Raw genomic sequence first — 24,609 nt, 5'->3', positions numbered from 1 at the left:
CCTCACTGCAGGGAGCTTACCTTCATCGGGAGAGACCTTTGGGATGGATCCGCTGGCCACAAGAGGGAACGAGAAACCTCCTGCAGGAAAGGGGAGCCCGTCTAGTTCAGGAGAAGCTCCTGGGAGAGAGGCAGCCGTGGATGGAGGCAGGGAGGCCTCCCACTGCTGCTCACCCTTCCCGTGCCAGCCCTGCTCCATCTGCTGGCAGGAACAATGCGGAGCAGAGCCTCCCCCAGACACAGGAGGGAGAACATCCCTTATCTCTGGATCCCTGCTTTCCCATGAGTTTCCCTCTATTTTAGCCTCTAATATGTCATCAAAGTTACAAATTAAGTACTGTGTGTGCCGTGTATTTACTACCTGGTCTGCTGGCTGGGAAGTTGATTCCCCTGCTCACCTGTGGTCAGCCAAACCCAATGGAAATACCCTGCAAGGCTGCACATTGGGATACTGATGGGAATGGAGGGGAGGTGGCAGCACCAGCTGCTGCCTCAGCCAAGTGCCCAGGAAACCAGGGTGCAGCTGTGAAAGGTGTTCAGGGGAAATGGGAGTCCTTTGGCTCTTTGCTATGCTGTTCAGCACTTTGCTAGGGAGTTATTTTGGGCTCTGCCTCCATTTTTCCCTTGCCTACTAGGTGTTTAGGAGAACAGGCTGAGGAAAGCTCTGATTTTTTCAAAATATGCAAGCAACATGGAAAGCTTTTGCCATGTATGAGCCTGCATGGCATTGTGAATGTGACTGACCCTTCATGGAGATGCAGGGTGTTCACAGCTCCCCTGTGAAAGCGTTTTTCAGCTCTGGCAGCATGGGCATTAAATGATTTTTCCAATTGTCTTGCCTTCTGCTTTTGGGAAATCATCTGCACCTGGAATTTGCATCTCTTTTCTGGATGGGAAAAGAAATGTGTTCATCCTGCTGTGGTCCTTACATCTGGCAGGTCTTTCAGCTCTGGGTTACAGCAATCAGGTGAATGGGGTGGGCTGAGCTTCCCCACAGCAGCCAGCTCCTCAGGGAGGGAAGGAGGGCAGCCAGCATCAGACCAGTGTTTACAGAAAGTTCAGTCTCCAGTGGATTTCCCTATTCCAGTGAAACAATAGGAGGGCCTGGTGCTGTATTATCCATGCTTCCTCTTTATTCTGATATTATCTGTGAATTCTTGCAAATAATAGATGACTGAGACCATTGTTGTTTTGGGAAGTAGGAAAATGAAAGCATTAGATGGACCTTAGCAGTTTCAATAGACTTATTCATGGTGTTTGTCGTTATGCAAGTCAGAAAAGAGCAAAATACCTGTTGGAATAAGTAATAATCCTGTGCATTCACAAAAGCAGTTTTCTTACACCTCATTTTTAATGAGAGACTGTCTCAGTCAAACAAGTGCTAGAGAGTTCAAAACAAAACAGGAAAGAAAACATAACTCCACTCTTAATGCCACAAGATTTCGGGAAGCAATCCATTCCAGCCCTTCCATGTATCTGCTTTAATACAGGCATTCTGATATAAATTGCATGATGGTGATTAATAAATCTTCTATCAATTGAACTTGAAGTCAAAAGAACATGCTTTTTTTTTTTCTTTTTCTTTTCTAAACCTGCATTAAAATAGATCATTCAGAACTCTTGGAATGAAAAGTGCTAGGTCAAAACTCACATTTTTCTAGCAAGTCTATGAAAATTTACTATAAAAAGTCACATACTGTAGAATCTCAATTATCCTGGAAGACTTATCCGGGTTATGGCTCGAGTGTGCTATTCATGGGCTGCCAATTTGTTCTGGAAGTACAAGATGAGCTGTGGTGCCTTGCAAAGCAGCTGAACAGTTCCCCGGGACAGATGGAATCCAGAAGCCATCCAATGGATTGATTTGGTGCAGAAATCCTGCAGCTTCCCTCCAGGTCCCTGCAGAGCTTCTCAAAGCTGGAAATCAGGGAGCAGTGTGGGTCCTGTGCAGCTCTGGCAGGGCTCAGTCTCTGCCTCTGCATCGTGTGCTCCTCATCTGGGAAGTCTTCTTCATTTAGAAACTTTGCCCTTCAACTGCACAGAGATGGCCCTGGCACCTGTCTGTACACTAAAACCTCCTGCATCACTCATTTATTATTATTTCCTCTTACTTTGGACCTTTCCTTCTCCTCTTCTTCACCTGGAGTAAAGGGGACCTGTTGATATATCCATGAGTTTAATACCTACTGGTCTTGATAGAAATTCTCTGGCTCATTGTACATTAACACTGTTGATATTTTTTATACATATGCAATTAATAAAAATTGGGAAAAACTTTAAAGCTTTCGCTATATTCTGGACAGATTATGAATTTTTTTGTTCTCTGTGAAGTAAAACTTGCTACCCACAAGGACTAATTACTGAGAGCAGATTTTACTCTGAAAGGGGAACTTTCTCTCATTTGCACAGCCTTGTGTTAGAAAAACAAACATTCAAAATTAGGCAAACAGGGCCATGCTCCCAAAGGGGTTTTTTGTGAGTCTCATGGCATTTAGTGATCCTATTGATCTCCCAAATTCAGGGCAGCAGTGACTGTGTGAGAAACTTCATGTCTAGTTTTCAAAAGAAATGCCTAGCTGTTGGGAGCACATGCCTAAATGAATGCTTGAACACAAGGGTGAAAACAGAACACACAATTTAGGCTCACCTTGCATGAGTCCATCAATGTGGGCAAAGGTAGCTTGTGAACTGAAAGCCTGAATGGGGCCAACTAATTCAGAATAAAGCAGTGTTAGTGTGAAATTCATGTCCAGCACAGGGAAGGGGAGTTACGCAAGAGAAGCTACTCGGCAGCAACTCCCAATGTGGATAAGCCCTTAATTACTTTTAAAATCTCAGCATTACTAAGCCATGCTTATAATTTCTAGAGGCCTTGAGTTTCTGGAACAACTGGAGTATGAGATTCAATTGCATTCACTTCAGTGGAGGATACAGTTAAGTATCGGCACGTTTGCAGGCTGGAAGCCAGTCATTAACTAATCAGTGTATGGGAACATTTAAGTTTTTCCCATCTGATTTTGCAAAGCTATTTGGCAATACTTGCTTATGAGCTCTTATTTTTCACTTTTTCTCTTCTCCTTTCACGGCAAACCAAAGAATCCACACCAGAAGCGGGAAGATAATTGGAAGTACACTAACTTCCCATTTCCCCCTTGCTGGAGATACAAATATTTGCTGAGTTTTGCACTTTTTTTTTTTTTTTAATTTGTGACGCAGACATACACGTATAGACTTTTAAAAAAAGAAACATATTAAAGGTCTCGGAGTGTTAGCTTCCTTTGCGGCCACGCAAATCCTCCTTTCCCACCAAGAGCCTGTCAGCCGGAGAGGCTGGGTGGTGGTGGAACTACAGCCCCCAGAGGGCGTGGCGGGGAGCAGCCCATGGGGACCGGGCAGGGAGGCGCGGGGGCTCCTGGGAGTTGTAGTCCCGCGGCCCTACCTGGCAGCTGTCCCAGCACCTGTGTGTTGTGTGGAGGCGGCGATGGCTCCGCGCCCCGCTGCTGCCCTCAGGCTGCTGCCGGGCAGCTGCGGCTGGCATCCCAACCAGGAACCGCTGCAGGAGGCACGGGACACCTCTGAAGGTAAGGATCTCCTGGGATTTTCGATGTGGTCCGCCCTAGTCCTCCTTGCCCCGTGATTTTGGCTGAGGAGCTTTGCCGTGCCGTGCCGGGCCGTGCCTGTGGCGCATCCTTGGGCAAAGGCCGGCGGCGGAGTCAGCGTGTGGGGCCGGGCAGAGGTGCCATTCTTCCCCTCAGCCATGGTTAGATGTCTTGGCTCCTTCAGGGAAAGGTTAGTGGGATTAGTCTTGGAAAAAGTGAGGGTAGGAATCCCACTCCCCTAGAGAGGCTGTAAATCTTTCTCTAGTCAATAAGGGTCTTAGAGCATCCAGCTTTTTGCTAAATTTAAGCTTGTTTTTAAAGTATTTTTTTTCCTTTTAAGTTGAGTTTCGAGGTCTTAGTAGAGAGACATTGACAAGTACACCTTTTGCATGTGTGGCTGCAATAGACTCTGCCTGCGTAAATTTCCTTTTTCCAATGTATCTGCTGTTTGCTCAACTGGAGGCAACTCAAAGTTTCAGGCTGTCAAGACCACTACAGGGAAAATCCTTGGAAATGCTTCTGTTTTACCCCGCTGCTTAATAAAACAGAGCAGTGGTCAGATAGCAGAGGAAGGGGAAATGGGTTTGTGTGCTTCCTGGGTAAGGTAAAACACTTCTGAACGTTTTGCCAGTGACCATCTGGCAAGCAGGCACCTGGGAAACCATTCCAGCCTTGCTGTTGGTCCTTACACCTGAGTGTAAACTTGCCAGAGTTGTGGTAAATACCTGGCAAAAGGACACAGTGCAGACTTCCCAGGGCTAAGTGTACATGAGATAGTAACGCCCTGTGTGTAGAGACTTGGTGCTATGACACAATTATACTCCTGTGGTCCTTTCCTGCAAATAATTTGCTTATTATTCTGAAAACCATAGATTTGTTGTGTGCATCTCTCATGGTCAGACTGGTTCTCAGCTGCTGCTGCTGCTGCTGGGGTGAAGCAGCAGGCAGTGGGCAGGCTGAAAATTGTGGGAGCAGAGTGGGAGATTTTAGCTCAGGCTGGTACAAGACCGTATTTAAACAAAAAAGGTGGAAGTGAAGACAGGAGACCCTCGTAGTAAAGGTGTCACCCAAGAGAAGATGTGAAAGCCAGTTCTCAGTTCTGCTGGGAATTGTGTTGCCCTTTTAATGGCAATAAAGGAGCTTTGCTGTTGGTCTCTGCAGAAGTTGCCAAATGCTGAACTGAACAGGTCTCGACAAGGAGCCTGCTGAGAGGCTTAGCAGCTCTGGGTGAGTGAGAAGTATAGATTTGGGTGTGTGGGGTTTGCACACTGTGGCATCAGGGCTGCTGTCATGCAGAAAGCTGAAGAGCTGGTGTCCTTCATGAATCAAACATGCAGAAAGGTTAAATGCAGAGCCCTCAGATCTGAAATGAGGATGATGTAGTTAGTGTTAGAGGTGTTGGTAAGAAGTTCTAAACCTTCTACCAATTAATCCATTACCTTAAAAATTCTAGCATTCTTAATGCTAGAAATTCTTAAAAATTCTATTCTCTGATGGAGAGGTCTCACAGGCTGCTTTACAGGTGAAGCTTTTCGTGTCCCTCAAAGACCAATTAGTGGCACTGCTGATTGTCGCAGACATCTTTTATGAAAAATCCTTTCCTTAGGATTTTTCCTCCTGAGAAGCTGAGAAGCCTCAAGAACAAAATGTAAACATTGATTATCTGCTGCTGTGGAATGCAACAGGTGGATTTGTGACTGGTCTCATGTGGTTGTTTCTAACTAATGGCCAATCACAGCCTAGCTGGCTCGGACAGAGAGTCCGAGCCACAAACCTTTGTTATCATTCCTTCTTATTCTATTCTTAGCAGCTAGCCTTCTGAAGAAATTATTTCTTCTATTCTTTTAGTATAGTTTTAATGTAATATATATTATAAAATAATAAATCAAGCCTTCTGAAACATAAAGTCAAATCCTTGTCTCTTCCCTCAACCTGAGACCCCTGTGAACACAGTCACAGCTGATATATTTGTAATAGAAAATAACTTATGGGTGCATCTGAATTGGAATAGAAATTAGTTTATAGGGGCATCTCGATCTGAAAGCACTCCCTACACATTCAAAAAACTTTCCTAAGTGTGAACAGGACTAATATAAAAAAACAGGGATCATACCTGCAGGCAGCCTTGCTGAGCTTTGAGTGTTTCTCTGCACATGGCAGCTGAAGCCAGGGTGTCAGAACTCCTGCAAGGATGTCTCCAGAGAAGTGAGATGGCTGGGGATGCTGCTGGGGCAGGGCAGGTGACCAAGGAGGAGGATGGTGGGGATGGCACCAAGCCCTGTGCAGGCAGCAGCAGTGGTGGGCGCCTCTGCCCCCTCCCTCCTGGTGATGAAGGAGGATGGACCTCCCTGCTCTACCTTTCCCCACCTGACTGTCAGGCTGCAATGTTTAAATCAGGCATGGATTTCCCTGTTTACCCAACATCAGCACTCCTCCCCAACGGCAGTTGTGTTGGTTTGGTTTTCCTTTCCTCATACGCATCAGAAATCACACAGCATGATATGGCCAATGGGATTGTATTGACCCACCTCTGCTGTTGCTATTAATATCTGAAGAAATCCCCAAATGCCTCAGTGGTAGTACAGTTGCCTGCCCATTTTTTTCTTGCCAAACAGAGCAGGGGTTTTTACAGTAACAAATTCAGTAATTACAAGCAAATTTTGCTTCTTGGTAGTGTTAAGAAGATAGGGACCAGACAATATACGGAAAAGAATATATATAGAATATCTGTTTTTGAATGGATAGCAAGCTGATTTGCAATGTCATTTAAACAGCATCCTAGCAGCCAAGTCTTTTTTAAAAACAAAGAAGGCTGAGGGGATTTGAGGGGGCTCATGTCTTTTTCTTGCTGACCAGAGAAACATAACACACCCTTTCTAAAACAAGTGCATTCAAAATTCAGCACTGGTGCACAGGGCACTAAATTTCAATTGCTGGGTTTATGCCATCATTGCAGTTGCAGTAACGCTGTAAAACACAAGATGAAAGGTTGCTCTTTCCACTCTGAGCTCTTTCCATCCTCCACCTTTACAGCAAAGGTTACCCTGAGCAGTGTGTGCGTCTGTCTGTTGTAAGTGTAGAAATACCTATTATTCATAACTTGCCAATGTGTATGCTGGAAAAGAAAAGCTGAATTTATGGCTATATTTCCTCTCTGCCAGGGTTTTTAGAGTTGTGTGTTTCAGCATTTCCATTATAAACCCCTGTTTTCTGAGGTTTATAACAGTCTTGAAGAGCAGAGTGGTCTTGAACCATAATAGAAAGCATGTAATGTTGCATTTGCAGTACAGCTGTAACTGCACATTAAGGAGTGTAATCTTCTCAGTGTACCCTCAGTGCTCCAATAAGTTTCACTGGAGTTACATACTGAGAGAAAAAACAGTATTTTATGTTTGGAGTTGGTGCTCTCCATCCACAGAGCTGAGTGCATCACACGAGGACAGAGGGAATCTACCTGCTCCAGACTTCCAAAAATTCTTTGCTACACCCTTAAAATACTCATGCACCTTTGGGGACCCCCTCTGAATTACAGCTCATCACAACCTCCCTTTGTGCCTGGGAATTTCTAGTTAGCTTGAGCTGCCACACACAGAGCTGGGGCTCTTGAGGAGGAAGTTCCCCATACCCTGAGAGGGAAACATATTTCCTTCCAACTACAATAATGGGCTGGCCTTATCTGCCACTGGGTGGAAGGCATCAGAAGGTAGGAAGGAGGCTGAACACTGCAAACTTTAGGCTCAGATCCCAACTACAGCATCTACATCTTTGAGAGATGAAGTTAAAAGGAGTGTCAGCAGGATTGAAGTCTTGTTGAGACTAAGTTTTTCTTGCTGTTTCAACTCATAACATCAGGTTATTTAGCCTTCCACTTAACCTTTCTTCCCTTGGCTAATAGGTCAGCTTATTGGGTTCATGCCCTTTTGTAAGTATTGCTAGCCTCAAGCATTCCAAAATCACAGATTTACTCTCAGATCCATGAGACTGCAGGAAAAACATGCAATTTTTAAATTGAGCAATTAAAATAGTTTAATTAGTATTTTAGCCCTGATCCTTTGAGTTTCACAGCTTCTGAGCATTTTTTTCCTTGCTTGGAGCTTGACAGTCCTTGCCCCCAGTAAAACCTGTATTTATCACAATTGCAGAAATTAACAACCAGCACTGTAGCAAAAAACTCAGCTAAACCAAGAGTTCAGAAAGAGCTTGAGGTTTGGAAATGCTGGATTTGTGATTGCATAATTTTTTTTTTTTTTCACTTTTTCTTTTTTTTTCTCTCCCCTTGCCAGTTATGCATGTCTGTGCTACAGCATATCTGCTGAGAATGAAGCTGAAGGGATTTCTGATTTGGTGAACTAGTGTACAAATGGTCAGAGAGAAAGTCTGCAGTAAGAAAACCCAATGAATGGGAAAGCACAAAGGGCTGAACCAGAGTAGAGCTACCCATATGTTGCAGTGCTTCTTGGCCACGTACAAGGGGGCTGCAATTTGCACATGAGTTATCTGTGCTCCCTTTCAGATGGGCAGGAAGGCCTTTGGGAACATTTGGCACGATCTACCAAGAATTATTCATCATGTGATGCATACATTGAGGCAGCAGATACACTCTGTAAAGGGCATGAGTGAAAATAAGGCATTTCAAGGTACTTTATATTGTAATAATATATTTCAAGGTACTTTATATTGTATATTATATTGTGCCTCTGTTTGCCCCGTGGTGTGAAGGTTCAATGTGTCTTCCTGCCCCAGCTTTGTGTGTTCCAGCGCCCCACACATTTTGTGGCCTTACTGCCATCTGAGAATATTCATCATGGTTGTTCTCAGTGCAGTTACTGTCATTTGGAAATGCTTGTCATGGGGAACAATTTCAAAGGCAAGAGAGGCAACAGGGCAAAAGCTTCCCCTGACATATCTGCAGGAGTCGGAGCAGCATTACCTGCACCTGGTGATCTCCAGGAGAATGTCCTGTGAAGGGATGTTTTTGCATCCTAAAAAGTGGTTCTTTAGATGACATTAAATAATTGCTGAAGAACTGGAGCTCAGTGATTCTTTTTGCTGCCAGTTTGAGTTTCTTTGCCAGTCAGGTTGGATTTCTACATGTGAATGCAAACTAAGAGTTTCTGGGCTTTTCAAGGTATGAGAACCATTGCTGTGGCAATAGTGTTAGTCTGACTTGCTTCATTGCCACCTTTCTTTTCCTTTTTGCCAGTTTACTGCCTCTCCTGTGCAGAGACTAGTGGCAGTTGTGAGATGTAGTACCTGTTCTGGTTTTGATATGTTTGTATCACCTAATACATTGAACATTCATTTGCTCTCTCTTTTTGCTGTCTTATTCATCTCAGAGGGACAATTGCATCTAAACCCTCTGGTTTTAGACAGTTAGAGATAAGGCATAAAGGGACAGCTGATATTGCCCATAGTTCCCAGATGGGAAGAATTCTGACATTCTTGTCAGGCTGAAGGCCACAGCCCATGGGCACATTCTCCATTTGCATCTGTGGAATTTCTTATGGGAGCATGAGATATTAAAAAAAAAAACAGTGGTGGTCCTCAGGTGAAGAACAGTTCTTTACCTTGTCTGAGGTTCAAGGTTTTTGAGACTTTTGGTGCATTTCCTATTTGTCATTTTGGACTTTGACAGGGTACTGATAAATGCATTGTATTAGTCTATAAGTTTGTTTAATTAAATTATAGAACAAGGTACTTCTGTTAAGTTTTTCACAGTTCTTTTGACCTGTACTCCAGCACCAAAACATAATTTTGAGAATTCAAGACTGGAATTTGTCATCTAGAGTAGCTTTTCAATTAGATAGAGAAGGTTAGGCGTTTTTAATGGTGTTTAAAAACCAAGCTTCAGAAAAAAAAATTAAAACTTTACAGCTCTTACCATAATGTTTTTGCAAACATTTATATGTCTCTCTGCAACTACAAGACTAGTCTAGGCAGGGTTTTTTGGCTTTTGCTGTGATTGTGGAGCTATTGATCTGTGAACATAAATCCATATTTATCTCCAGTCAAGTTTATAGGACAATGAAATTATAGGATTGCTTGAATCAATCAATGTTTCTAAAGCAAGCTATAGAAATATAAACAAGTTACCAATTATTTAATAAAGTCAATTTACTTAGAAATGCCTGGTGACAGGCAGCAGATGTTACACTAATTTCTGCTTTCTCTGGAATTTCACAGGGGCTGCAAGATCTTAATGCCACTATTAGCAAAGGTAACTTTATTTTAGAAACTCATTCCAAACTCTCACAGCAAGAGGAAGAAACTGTCATTCCTTTTGACCACAAAATCTGTGCTATTTCTAAGAGGAGTTCTTTGAAATAACTAGGATATCTCACAGCTTGTTGCTTTAGAGGGGACTTAGTACAGTGGCACTACATTTAGTTAGCATAATGAGTTTTTTAGACTCTAAGATACTGTGTTTGAAGTACCATAACTTTTAGGCAGCTAAGATTAAATTTGTTAGCAAAGCACAAGTTTGCATAATATTTTAGGTTTCCTAGTTTTAAACTGCATGCCTGTTTCCTGAGAAGCATTTAGGTTAATATAACCACGTTCTGACTTGGCAAAACAATTTAAGTGTAAAAGTGTGTCTTTCTGCTGCTCAGTCGGAAGTGTCATGAAAGTGGCTCCTCAGTGTGGTTTTACAGTCACTGTGTTTGCCTTTTGAGATCCACTTTACTGCAGTGACTTTATTCAAGGTGACTCAAGAATCTCCCACGAGCTCATGGTATCCTTTTGGTGCCCCTGTCTGTTCTGAATGTAGAGCAGGATGTTTATTAGGAGGCTCTGATGCCTTGGTGGTCTGTCTGTTGGGTAGTTTGTCATAGTTTATCATGCAGGAGTACAGAATCATCTGATTAAACTGCTCAATCAACCCTTGAACAGGGATAGCAATAATTAAGTCACAGATGGCCATTGTAAATCCCTCTATTCCAATACATTATTATTCCCAGTACTTTGGATATTAAGGTTGTTTTGAATTAAAGAAAAAAAAAAAAGAAAACCTCTGTGAAATATGCCTCTGGAATTTTTTTTTGATCGGTCTACCTTCAAGACATTGAGAATTCATTTTGGCTCTGGAAAGGTTTTTGCTTTAAGATAAAATATCATCATATATACTTACACATTTTGTTACTTGGGCTTTGTTAAAGCTTATACATAAACTAGTCCCTGATTAATCTCTTTTTTAAGCTGTTCTGTGGTATTTTGTCTGCAGTATTTTGTGGCTAAGCTGTCTGTTGCAGAATTTTGTTGATCTGAAGACTGTGCTATAAATTTCTATAGACACAAACTGCTATAAAATTAAAATGTAACATCTTCCTGGACTTCCTTCATCTATCATAAAGCTGGTGTGGCTCAGCCTTAATTAGATTATTATAGACCTAAAATATATGAGGTAGAATAGCAGAAGAGGAATTGAATTTGGTCATTAGCAGGAGTATGTGGTTAGTCTAGCTGGTGCAGTCAGTAGCTCCTGAAAGATGAGACTACACTTTCCATTTGATATGCTTTGAAGACGGGTCAAAATCCTTAACGTGATTTAGGTTTACTGGGAAGGTCTATAATCCTGCTTTTTAATAAACTCTGTACTTCATGTTGGAACAATACTTGTGCATGTCAGGCATTGCTGAGGCCACAGCCACAGTTGTATTCCTTTAGAAGTTGAAATGCATTGTTTTGGAAGAACATTTACAGAAAATATTACTGGACTCAGACAGGGCTGTAAGCACGAAGGCTTCCTGTAAAACCTGGATTGTCTGGGTGCCAGGTTTTTGTTCTTTTTCAGTTGAGGAACAATTCAGCCTCTCAGACTTTGAATGCTGTTGTGCACTTCCCCGTTTAATTGCTGCTGCTGCTGCTGCGGGCGTGTGTGCAGGCTGCAGCCCTGGCTGCTCAGCACCAAACTCCTTCTGTATTTGCTGGGGAGCTCCCAGGCAGTGAGTGGTGGGGAATGGAGGGTGAGATGGGTCCCTTCAGTGCAGGTTTTATCACCATCTGTTTGTGGTGAACGAGGTGGTGACCTGTGGAATTTAATCGCCACAGAAGGAAAGAGCGTGGATGGCACCGTGTCAGGGAGCTGCAAACCTTGGTGGATGCAGCCTTGAGGGAAGCCTCGTGGATGCCCATGCAGGCACTGCTGCTGACTCACAGCAGTCTGACAGGAAAAGGCTCTCTTCTGCTTGTCTCTGGCTTCCTCCAGCCTGTGGTCGGGGGGAATTTGTATGTGTCTCTCTAGTTCCTTGATACTGTCACCATGCTGGCCAGCGTGACTCTGCAAAGGGGACTTGGAGGTTGGTGCAAAATATCTGTGCTATTAAGTCTTAATTAGGATGATGTTTCTCACATAAAAAAAACTTGTAAAGAGAATTCTCAGGATTGATAAATAGCTTGTTTTCATTGCTCTCTGCATCCCTGACTCCTTTCCCTCCCACAAGTATCATGTGGATTTATGTGACTCTTCACAGAGCTGAGGTCCCTAACTCCAGGATGATAACTGTAAGTGCCTCTGTCTGTGATGAGAAGTGCTCCAGGTGGGTTTCAGAGTCAATGCTTGCCACCCTCCTTAATGGTCAGAGGTGCCAAGTTAAAATCCTTCAGCAAGAAACAGATGATGAGGCTTAAAAAGTAAAACGGTGAAAATAAAAGCAAAAAAAAGCTTAATTATGTGTTCTTTTCCAAACTGGATTCTGGTGTGAGACCCTATTTTCTTTCTTAACCATATGTTTAAGAACTATTCATACCTCCTGTCTCTCAGTGTGACTGGGAAAAGACTCCAGTGCTCCTTAAAAATCAGGTAAGGTCTCTACTTCACCCGTGTGTGCTGATAGGAGTCATGCAGTTGATTTTAATAAGAGAACATCTGTCCTCTATATGCGGAAAAATGTCTGTCATTAAAAAGCCAAATAAAGTAAAATTGGAATATTATTTCTTGCCTTCTTCCCTTGTGGTAGAAGAAAAGACAAATCTTTTGGAAAAGAAAGAAGAGAAGAAAAGAAGAAAAGTCTTTTAGAAAAGACTTTGATGCATATCAATGTTTGATTTTTTTTTCTTTTTCTGAAAGTCCCACAGGATTGGTTGTTATTGGGGTTAGCTTGTGCCCACTGATTAATTCCTTGTGTCACTGGTGTTAAATCTTGTTGGAGTTGTTCTTGCAGAACTTTTCAGCAGCAGCAGCAGCAAACCAGCAGAGCTGTTATTGACCTAGAATAGCAGTGGAGTTGTTAATACCTGCAGCAGGGTTTTTTTGTGAGCTTCCTCCCAATTCTGTGGAGCTGATGAGCTGGTTAACACCTTCTACTTATTCTGTAAGGATCTCAGGCTGGAAGGGAATTAATGCAGTTGTGAAGCATGAAGAACCAAAATAGCAGTGATTCACTTAGAGTAGAGCCAAATCTTCTTAAAATTAAACTCCATTGTGTTAAAGACTTTACTTTTTTGATACCTATATTATTAACTTCTCTGATAAAAGCAGGAAGTGTAATACAGTGATATTGGAGAAGCCGCGCACATTAAATCTAAGCTGTTGTCTTGGGGTAGTCAGAGAGGAAACCACTCTTCATCAGGTATGTTAGGAGAATCAGATTGTACAGGATTTCTGGTTCTCAAGGTTACCATATGATTCACAAACCAAATTTTTGTATAGCATTGATTTTCTTATCTTTCAAATAGGTTTTTTTAGGATGGGTGGAAACTCCAAAGCACATATATGAGAATTTATAGTTTCTTAAGTAAAAAACAATACTGGGCAGTTCAGGGAATTTCATCATGGGCAGAGGTGTTTACATGCAGGCTGCTGCTTCTGTTGTTGTTGTCCTGAAGATTTTTTCGCTCATGGAATTTGGTTACTTTGGTGTGTAACAGGTTGGTGGACTTCTCCTGTAGAAGTGCTTCAAGGTATGTTCTTTGGTTTACCTTTCTAATTGGACTGGATCAGATGCTTAAAACAGGCTTGAGGTTTGCAGGTAGGAAAATATGGAAGAAAGCTGAAGAATTCATATACAGTGAACAAACCACTTCCAGAACTGCAGCCAAAACTTGATGGTTGTGTGCAGGTTGTTCATGGGGCTGTGGCAGCCTGACTGTGCCACAGTGCAGAGATCGCAGATTTGACCATATTGCTGTTAAATCTCATACTAGAAATACAATTCTTTGTAGGGGTAGCCAACGTATCTGTGGAGAGCCTGGTTAGTGATGCCTCCAAGGGGGACAGTGCACTGAGCCAGGAAAATTTGCTGTAGCCCTTGTGAAGTTGAGATGATACAGCCAAACAGTGCTGTCTGTGTGGACTCACCAGTCTGGCAGATGCTGACTTATGGATCTGATACTACCCCCAAAAACCTGGGGTTTTCTGCTCATTTGGTCTTTCTTTATATGCATTCTAGAAGTCACATTAGACCAGCTTTCCTCTAATTTCTCCTTTTAGTTGTGGTAATTTAAAGTTTACTTTGTTCCATCCTTACAAGGTATAACCAGCTTGGAAATTAGCTAATGAAATTTCATATTGCAAAAATGCTCTATTTTAATTACTTTAGAGAACTCCACTGTTTGTATGTCAGGACACCCCTGAATTGCCTTTTTATTTTTCTTCCATGATCTGTGAAATGGTCAGGCTGTCTTCCCCATTTATTTTCCCCATACATTTCCCAGATTCCCATACTTGAGGTCTAAAAACCCATTCAGCAAGGCTGATGTCTCAAGCAGTGGGTATGTAAATATTTACTAGCATGACAGTCAACAAGAGTGGGAAGGGGGAAATTGCTACATTCTGCCATTCAGGGAACCTTGGAGGTCTGTCTCAGAGTGTGCAGTTGATGAGAAGAGGGAAGGCTTGCCGTTTGTGATGACATGTTTTTGCTCTCTCAGTTCCTGTTTTGTTGCAGATGTCATTCCTTTAGCTGTGGAAGGCTTTATCAGCCCTTGTGGAGGCTTTCCCCTGCACACAGCGCCCAAGGCTGCAGCTGTAGTGGAGGAAGATGGAGCCTGTAGATCTTCTGGCACTTGCCTCCCCAGAAATGAGCAGTACCACAGCCACCCTGGCACTGCTGGCAGTCCTCCTGGTCCTGCTGTATTGGTAAGTGAGAGCAGTCACATGGGTTACACATCAGACACAAACCCTGCTGAAACCCAGCATCTGTAGGGTCTTATCCGTGAGGGGAAACTGGAAGGTAATTTCCTAGGAGGGAAATGGAGGGGGAGTTGGTTTGGAAGCAGAGAGTGCAGTAAATACTCAGAAAACTCACTGTGCTTTTAGAGGATTCTCTCCTTGCAATATTGTCTTGTAAGTGCTTTACCAACTGCTAACAAAAGTTATTTTCTAAGTTAAGAACTTATTTGTTGATTTCTTATTAATTTCTTTGGGTAGCAGGAACATTGGTCCAGGTCAAAAAGAAACCAAGTACTTGTTGGACCTCTTCTCTCTACTGTGCTGCACACACTTGTTTTTTGGCTTAAGTGTACAGACACTTAAACTGCTGCTTGAATTTCCTCTCTTGTTCTTTCCACACTGACTAGTAGACACAAATCAGAATAACAGCAGCTGTAATGGTTAGCACAGTAGGCAATGCAGTGAGCTGTGCTGAAATGAAAAAAAAACAACCCTCCCCCTGTCCTGATAATTTCTTTCAGAAATTATATTAGCTGAACTGGGAGTGCTTTTCTGACTTTTCACTTGCATTTATCTTCAAATCCTGCCTTCCAGTAAAATAATGGGGTTTTTCTCAATTGTATGAGTGTTCAAGAAAAGGTTTCAGGGACTGTTGCAGGGAAAAAAAAAATCCACCAAAAATCCAAAGCTAATCAGGAAGAGAATAGCGATGGCACCATGAGTTTAGCACAATTGTTGTAGCAATGTAAATGACAGATCTCTTTGCATATATTTTGTCATTCTTTCACCCTGTTGGGCTTTGTTCAGCTTCCTTCTGTGTTCACGGAGAGTCTAGAGAGACTAAAAAGAGTCATATCTATATCTGACATGTGTTGCTGCATCAAATAGGTGGGTGAGCCTGCTTTCTTAACAAGATCTGCCCAAATAATTGCAAACATCCAAGTCCTACATCCTCTGAATTTCATTGGGAAAAAGAACGGTAGCTCTAGATCATTAAGACCATGCTGTTGAGCTGCAGACCTGTCACATCTCTGGGAGCTTCAGAGGGAGAGAGGGAGGACAGAGGCACATCCACAGTTCAGAAAAGCAGCAGATCAGCTGGTGAGGTCTGGCCACTTGTGAATCATTTGAGATAGCCTGATACTTCCCCATAGCTCATGTCCGGATGTGCCGAGATCTCCAAAGACCCGGAACTGCTCCTTGTAAATCTCAGACACTGTCTGGTGTGTGTTTGCCCAGGGCCTCATTTTCTGGTTCAGTTTAGGAAAGGCTGTTCCTCCCCTTGAAGTTAAGACATGGTGGTTTAGTGCACATTTGGTCTTGCCATTAACAAAGCTCGCTCTAATTACAGAGTTAAACCAGACTCATGGCTGTAGTCAGTTACTGCTGAATTGAGGGCCTACCATAAAAGTTTCAGAAAGTTCAACTTAGCAGTGAGGTGGGAAATTGTCTAACAGTAGAGACAGCCCATTCAGTGTGTCTGCTTTCCTGGCTGAAGGTGAGTTCTGTGAAAGCATCAAGAAAAGGCAGCAGAAGTTTTATATGGGAAAAGTTATATGGTTACAACTAACCAATCTTGTTGATCTACAGATTCAAGTTTAAGTAGCTTATTAAGTACAGGTGCCCATAGATCACTCTTCCAATGGGAAGCTGGTGATTATTAAGCTTGCAATGAAATAAGCTATGGGCTGTTGGTAGGTTTGCCTTTCAAAGGGCTGAGCTGTTCACATCTATGTATCTCAGTAAAGTGCAATGCCTGATCCTGTAAAGTTAAAGTCTTGAAGCACATCTGCAAGTGTGGTAGTTGTTCAAACTTGTCAACTTTCTAATTTGAGTCTATTTTCTTGAAATTTTTTATACTCCCTGTGTGTTTAAACAAATCAGTTAAACTCAGTGCATCCTCACATCTTCCTTTATTCATGACTGAAACCTTGGGTTCAAGGAATTATTTAAACAGTGTGTAAAATGGTTGCTAATAGAAATGCAGGTCTCTAATTCTAGAAAATGTTTTTATTACCATCATGTTGCATACCTGATTATGGGCTCTTCTAGGAGTTAGAAAACATGAGGGTTGTGTATGGCAGGAGTAATAATAAGGTAATAACTCTGAAGGCTCCTTTGAGGTTTTCTTTATAAGCCTTTTCCTAATTTTTTAATAACTACTGAGTTGTTCTTTTTTAAGCTTTTTTCTCCAGGATTGTGTCTCTTCAGAAGGGCAGTCCTGAGGAAAGGGAGGAATGAATATTTGCTGTTGTAAATTTTGTTGTGGTCGTAGCCTATGATTGATTGGGGTCACATTGTGTCAACTGTTGTGTGAGTACAAAGAACAGGCAGTTTGTCCACCTTGTTGGCTGTAAAAGGCTTAGCAAGGCTCAACAGAAGGCAGTTGCAGGTAGAGGAGAGAGTAAAAAGATCTGATGCACACTAGAATAGGAATGTGGTCATGGCAACACTCATCTTACTGAGCTCTTTCCTCAGCACAATTTTCGTGGATGGGGGTACTCAGTGGTTTAAACAACAGCCTTGAGCTGCTGTCCATCAGCTCAGCCTCAGTCCCTGTGAGTGTGGGCATTGTAAGGCCAGCTGGGATTTGTCACAGTTCAGCTGGCAGGTGGTATCTTGCTAAACTGTGATAAGACCAATCTCTTCACATTTTTGGGTATGTTGAGGTCATATGAAAGAGGGAGAGAAGAAAGGGTTGATTGGGAAGGGAAGCAGAGGCTGCAGCTGCATAAAAATTAACTTATAGGGAAGATACAAGTTTTTCTTTAGAAGTCTTAGAAACAAGTTCTCTAAAGACTTGAATCTCCCCTATACAATTCTTAGAAACTTGGATGATTTGATAATTTTTAGGCTGTTGTTTATGGTACAATGAACATAATAACTCTTGATAGCAAATCATGTAATAGCACATCTCTGATTTCTCATGTGTTGTTCCTCAGTGTAATATGAAGGTGATGCTTGTAGTGTAATGTGTCAATTTTAAATCAGTGGAAGCAACTATAACCTCTCAGTGTTTGTCTTCTGCATGACCTTAAGTCAGCTCTAAGGAGAGGCTTTGCAAGGTAGTTGATAAAATGTTGGGATTAGAAAGACCTGTGAAGCTTTCTGGGTACATAGTCTATTTGGATTTGAATGGGAAATTGTTTTTTTTGGTAGTCTGTTAAATTAGGAGGCTGCTCAATCCTCTTTGCTATCCCCCATTCCTGAAGGATTTAGTCATCTGCTACCCTCCCCATTCTTGCTTCTTATTCTCTGTAGGTAAAAGTTTCTTGCAGATTTCTTATCATGGATTCTTGGATGTCTGTTGCTACATCATTATAGTGATAGGCAGGTTGCTGCTTTATTGACCACAAAAAGGCATAATATGGCTAACTACCAAAGTTCAGTAATACCAGTGGCACAACACTTAGCACTCTTAAAAAATGTCTTGTCTGTGTCCTCCCCTCTGATTTCTTCCACCCAAACTGATTATCAGAGCAGTTTCTTTTAAGAGCACTTTCTTTCTCAATTGCAAGCACTGCTGTCTCTATTTGCCTAATCTCTGTGAATCTCAGGGGCTTTTTTAGGCATGAAATAAAACCAAACTCTTAAGGGAAGAATGAATTTAACATTTACAAATCCCAGTGATATTCTCAATTGAAAAATACAGTAGTATATCTATGCAACATATTGTTCATTTTCATTTCAAACATATGCTGAGTTGGATATCCCATGCTTGGCTGTAGCTGCAAACATTGCTTTGTGTCTTTCTTTTTGCTGTCTGGGTAGATGTTTGATAAAATGAAAGCAGGAGTTTATCTTGCTTTAAAGTTTAATGTACCATAAGCTGAGCATTATGAAGAAGCTGTCACAGCATTCAGATACCTGTGTTCAAACTGGATTATCAACCCCTTGTCTAAACAAACCTGGGGTTTTTTAGAAACAAGGAGGTTGGATGGGAGTGTTTGTTTATGTTTGTAAGATCCGTGTCTAATTGCATGCTTTCAAACATAGCAAAACATAAACTAGTGGTGTTCCTGTCTGTTTCTGAAAAGCTAAGTAATTCAGAAAGATGTAATTTTTACATTGAAGTAATATTAATGATTACTTGTGCTAGAGATAAGTTTAGAGACTAAGAGATTGGGGTCTCCCTAGATCAAGGTACTGCCCACCCAGTGCAGAACAAGTCAGTCCTGACCGAAAGAATTTGCAGTCTGATAGAAAAGAATGAAAACTAGACTTAATATTTTTCCTCCTCTGACCTTCATCCATTTGCATACAGTTGGATGGGGACATATTAGACAATGGGGCACATGTGTTAGAGTTCTTCAGTTGGGGCCATACCTGCACTAAACCACACCAGCAGATCTGAGAACAAGGCAGCATTTCCATACAGGTGACTTCAATGCTATAGCTTGTTTAGCATTACTTTGCATCTGTGGTTTTGGAAAGGGCTCTAAAGGGAAAGCTTAGAGGTAATCTTTCTCCAGCAAAAACTTCATTCTGGTTTTGGAGAACCATACTGTTTGGGGTTGAGTTAGCTAAAACTTCTTTTTTTAATACCAGATCTTGGACCAACTTTTGCCCCTCAAAAGATCACTATTTACAAATGATATTTGACAGCTAGAACTCTAGGTTTATGGTCTGAGTGCAGGCATAAGGGAAGTAGATTATTTTCCCTAACACATCCAGATAATACTTCTGGACAGGTTCAGGGACAGGCACTACAAAACTTGCATCCTTTTTGGGTAGGTGGGCCCAAACTTTTCTACCTGCCCCTGCTGCCATCAAAGGCACCAGGCTGCTAGGACTCCTATGGCTGGAAACAGGCCTGGGTGTGGAGCATCAGCTAACACTCAGAAGGACATACAGCTCTGCTCTTACATCAGGCTCTTTGAGGTGAGAGGTTCAGAGAGGCATCCCAAATCATCCATCCATCAGGTGTCAGAGCTCTCATTTCCCTTCCTGGCAGAAGACACAGCTCCATGGACACAGAGTGCTCAGGGGCTGGTGTGTGACAGTCTTCACAGGAGTCCGAGGATGAGGGAAGAGACGAGCATCTGACTCCATGTTTCAGAAGGCTGATTTATTATTTTATGATATATATTATATTAAAACTGTACTAAAAGAGTAGAATAAAGGATTTCATCAGAAGGCTAGCTAAGAATAGAAAAAGAAGGAATGAAAAACAAAGGCTTTTATCTTGGACAGAGAGTCCGAGCCAGCTGGGCTGTGATTGGCCATTAATGAGAAACAACCACATGAGACCAATCACAGATCCACCTGTTGCATTCCACAGCAGCAGATAACCATTTGGTCCTGAGGCCTCTCAGCTTCTCAGAAGAAAAAAAATCCTAAGGAAAGGATTTTTCATAAAAGATGTCTGTGACACTGGTGCTCCTGTACTGCTGCTGGACTCTGGCTGCAGCACTTGTCTCTGTCTCCCACATCCTCCTGAACAGCAAAGCCTGACCACTGAGCTGGGATCTCAGGTTATGGTCCCTAAGGAGCCTTCCTTCCCCTGTTACAACCTTGTAGCTTCTCAGTTTGCAGTGAACCCAGCATCAGGTTTGCAAGGTCAGAAGGCTGAGAAGTTTTGGGGTTTTTAATATTCTCTTAACCCCAGCTGGTGGTTTTTTTTGTTTTTTTGTTTTTTTTTTGGTTTTTTTTTTTAATTTTTTCCCCTAAAATGTCCATTATCAGTGGAAATCATTCTGCTTCCCTCCCCTTCATTCGAATGTCCCATCAGAAAAACTAGAAGGATCTGACTCAACAGGAAACACCAGCAAACCGCTGCTGATGACAGAACACCTTAAAGATTCTGAATTGTCTTTGTCATGCAGTTTCACATCAAGAAAATCTGTAATTCCCACTAATGTGTCAAACATAATTTGATCCCACAGCTGTGCAATATGTGGCCTTGTCTTTGAGCTAAATCAAGCATCTCTAGGTAAGCTTGAGAAGGAACAGAATAAATTACTGAATTATAATTTGGAAAAGTGCCATACCACATATGACTAAATACTTTATTTCTCTGAAAACAAAGTAGATGTGTGTAGATTTGATCATCCAGAATGAAGTTCACTCAGTGCCCTGATTATGCTGCTTTTAGGTAAACAAAGTTGTCTTACTTTTGGAGGAAGAAGCAGAACAGTTTTCTCTTGTTGCTATTGCAGCTTCAGATCCCTAGGTTCTCTGGGGTATCCTCAGAGGCTGTTATAACCCCTTGGTTATCCAGACAAGTGTTGGGCCTTTCATGCTGTGCAGCTTTGGTTTTGCACTGCAAAACTCAGAAACTGTCTCTGCTCGTTTTGTTTTGTTTTCAATTTAGAGATTACATGTCCAGCAGTGTTTATTTGAAGGGTCTCAAGTGGTTGTTGAGTTTTTTGCTTTTGTGAAAGTGCACTTTATCCTAAAAACTCTGTGTAAAAAACTCAATATCCAGCCTATTAATTCCTTGTGGTTTTTGTTTTTCCCTGAACTTTTTCATGCCTTTCCCCATTAAATCCCAAATTAAAGCATAGTTTGATTTTAGTGAGTGGAGATTGGAGCCGTAATGGTATGTAAAGGCAGACAGGGCTGGGATGGCTTTTTTTTCACAAAACTGGTATATTTATCTGTGTTCTGCTGTGGTCTCCAGATCCATGTCCAATGGAGTGATCTGCAAAGCTGGATAATGCTCACGAATAGCTCAAGAGCAATCAGGAGCTGGACTCAGCCCCTGAGCATTTAATCCAGCTTCTGCTTCCACCTCCTGTGGGGCTTGGAATGGCCTGGGTCTGCTCCCAGCTGGGCTGCATAGGCAGGAGAGAGCAGCAAGGGAGGGAAGGACTCTGACTTCTCCATCAGGCAACTTCTGCCTGCTCTGGAGCTTCGCTCAGCTCTTCTGGACCTGCAGTTTGGTTCTAACTCTTGATCTGATCTTTGCCTTTGGGTAGGTAACTTTGTTTAACTTGCCCCTCTCTGGGCCCCTCTCAAACTGATTTTGGGTACTCCAAATTATCTTCTAGGAGCTCCTGCCTCCATCTACTGACAGTATTGGGAACACGAGGAGCTTAACACCCTGCTGGTGGTGCTTTGAGTGGAATTGAAAGTAGATGATGGGAGAAGGCAATGTGAACAACTTCCTCAGAGAGAAGGCTCTGCAAGCAGTGCAGCACTCCATCCATTGCACTGGGGCTGTCTCTTGCTCTGTCTGTGCATTAAATTGCCAGGCTCAGAGGGGCCTCTTAGGTCTGCTGCAAAGTCTTGAAATATTGCCATGAGCTCTGCTCTTCCTTGAAGCCCAGGGGTGCATACTGCAGTTCCTGTGGCTGCCCTGCACTGGGGAGACTGGTTGTTCCTCCTGTGCTCCAAGGTGTGTGGATTTTTGTCACTCCACTTTCAGATAGCACACAAAGTGTCCTGCCAGCCTGCCTGTGCTCCTTCTTAAATGAAAAGTTAAAACAGTTTGTAGTTTTGACAGGTTAGAACTCCTCAGAGTGCTGAAATATAGATCTATGTTCTCTTTTTTTCTTGTCTCCTTTAACATTGCTCCCATCATTTAAAAAAAAATTGCCCATATTCTTCTTCACTCCTTTTTGTCTTTGCATTAGAATTCATCCATACCAATGTTTGTTTTGTCCTCACTGCTGGCTCACAGGTAATTTATGCCTTTGATTGCCATGCCTTGCTCTTCTGTAGGGGAGTTTTATATAGTATTTAATGGAGCTGTCTAAAAATGTTTTAAAATATTGACATCTTATTGAGAGATTGTTTTTTATCCGTTCCCCTTGACACACCCAAAATCTTTACATGGATTTTTCTCTCTTATCTCCCTAGTTCTCTTTTTGGTTTCTTTTCCCTTTTGAAAACAATGTTTACTGGGTTTGAGTTTGGAAATGCATTTATTTCACTTTCCCAGGAATAGCAGAGGGGCTTGAGAAAATGATGTTCCATGTCTGCCTCTTTCTTCCCTTGCTTTATATGTCATTGCTTACATTGGTGGCAATTTCTTTTAAGCTTTACTTGTTTATTTGGAATGTGCTATCTATGATTGGAGTGATGAGCAGGTCAATAAGAATACAAGATTTTTAATGAAAGGATCATCTAGCATGAGGGAGATTCTTCACATCCATTCCTTTGGTAGTTTCTTTCCTGGTTAGGTGCTGCTTTCATGGTTCTGCAGAACCTGTGAAGTTGTTGGGGGAGCAAGGAAGCAGCAAACAAGGAAAGGGGCAAAACTTGTAATATTATTTTTTTTATGTAGGAATAGAAGCTGGATGCCCAGAAATGGCTGGGAAAAGACTGGAAAGAATGACTGGGAACAGCAAGATATGACTCCAAATGAATTTGCAGATGGCTGTTACAGATTGAGGTCAAGTATGTTTGGGCAAATTGAGGCTGCAAGAAAGGAGCTGAACTGAGATGTGTGTTGGGAGTAGGAAATGGGGCAGTGTCTGTGTGGCTGCTTACATGGACAAAGCAAAGTCTGCTTCCTTGGAAAGAATAGTTCTTTTCAGTCACTAAAAACCTTGTGATGCTCTTTATGAGTTGAGGGGCATGGGAAGGATGAAAAGGCAGTAGACTTTAGAGGAGATGAGTAATTGGTAATTGTATGATCACAAGCTCCTGCTGAATGACTGCTCTTGGATGAGAACTCTTGGCAGATTCTGAACCTGTAACCCTCAGAATTGTTTTACTTTGCTTGGTGGCAATAAATCTGATGTAATCTGTGCATGCATGTTTGTGGTTTCTCATCCAAAAAGCTCCAAAGAGCTTTTATGTAAACACCCTCTCAGTAGAGCTATAACAATTGAAGAGGTCGTCGAGGCATGTGGTTTGAAATGTGGAAAAGACATGAAATAAAGCCATCCTGGGAGAGGAAGGAGCAGCTAAAGGATCTTCAGTGGGTTGCATGCTAGCATGACAGACAGTGATGGTGGTCAAAAACTGCAAGGGCCCTCTTCCATCTTTAAAGTATCGATATGATCTGTTTGTTCTCTGTTTGTAACAAATCTCTGTTTTAGGATTTTCTGAAATACTCATCATGGCTTGAGATGAAGCAATCTCTCCCAACAGACTTCTCAGTATAAGCTTCATAGTAGCAAAACTGAGAAGCTGCATATTTATGTTAGGATAGATTTCAGTGAGTGTAACACTACTGTACTGCACTGATTAATGTCTCTGAATGCTATGATGAACTGTACTCAGTATGGGACTCTGAGCTGAGTCTGCTGGTTGAGCTGCTCAGCAGCCGTTCAGGCCAGAGCTCTGGCCAACAGCTTCAGGAAGAGCAAACACTTCTTGTTTGCTCTTGGTGGTTCCAGAAAGGCTTTGGATCCCCTCTTGTAGCTCGTGAAACAGGGTTGTTCTAGAGTAACATTCAGCAGCCTCCACTTCTATGTGTCTGGCTTGCTCACTTGCATCCCCTCTTCAGAATCAGGAACTGGTGGTACAAAGATAAAGAATCCTCAGTTTTACTAGAACTATTCCTAGATATGGCAACAAACCTTGGGCCTTTCCTATTTCAGAAGAATAGTAATTTAAAATTTGTTTGTCCGCTAGAAAGTTTTAGACGTCAGGTAATTTCCCACAGATTGTGTAGTTGTGTCCCTTGGTAGTTGTGTCTCTTGATAATTGTGTTTTAAAATTTTAAAAAGTTTAAATTTTTAGCAGTAGTTAAGTATTCAATGGTTTCACAATATATTTTCTTTCCTGAGTTGTATTTTTTGTTTAATATGAATGGAAGTGCTCTCAATTTGAGTGGAAAAGCAGCCATCTGGTGTTCTCCTAGGACACAGAGATGTTGTCTGGTATTAACTGAAAGAGACCCTCTGATCCTGGGTGTCAGGCACAGAGGAGTGAGGAACCTCCCCTAGCAAGGCTGCAGAGAGAGCTTGGAATTTTAACAGTGGGCACGAGATGGTGGAAGGACTGT

General features: G+C 42.1%; 1 protein-coding gene across 1 annotated transcript in view; it reads left to right on the top strand.

Annotated features, from left to right (window-relative positions):
- The first annotated feature begins 14,534 nt into the window (after positions 1 to 14,534).
- TBXAS1 (thromboxane A synthase 1) overlaps positions 14,535 to 24,609 on the top strand; it is a 228,199-nt gene continuing 218,124 nt past the window's right edge. Inside the window, exon 1 of the mRNA XM_054631033.2 lies at positions 14,535 to 14,675. Coding sequence (XP_054487008.2) covers positions 14,578 to 14,675 — 98 coding nt within the window. The 5' untranslated portion in view covers positions 14,535 to 14,577. The remainder of the gene's footprint in view (positions 14,676 to 24,609) is intronic.

The sequence above is a fragment of the Agelaius phoeniceus genome, chromosome 5 (assembly GCF_051311805.1).
Source record: "Agelaius phoeniceus isolate bAgePho1 chromosome 5, bAgePho1.hap1, whole genome shotgun sequence".
Classification (NCBI taxonomy): domain Eukaryota; kingdom Metazoa; phylum Chordata; class Aves; order Passeriformes; family Icteridae; genus Agelaius; species Agelaius phoeniceus.
The sequence above is the reverse complement of the archived record's forward strand: the minus strand, read 5'-3'. Positions and strand labels throughout refer to the sequence as shown.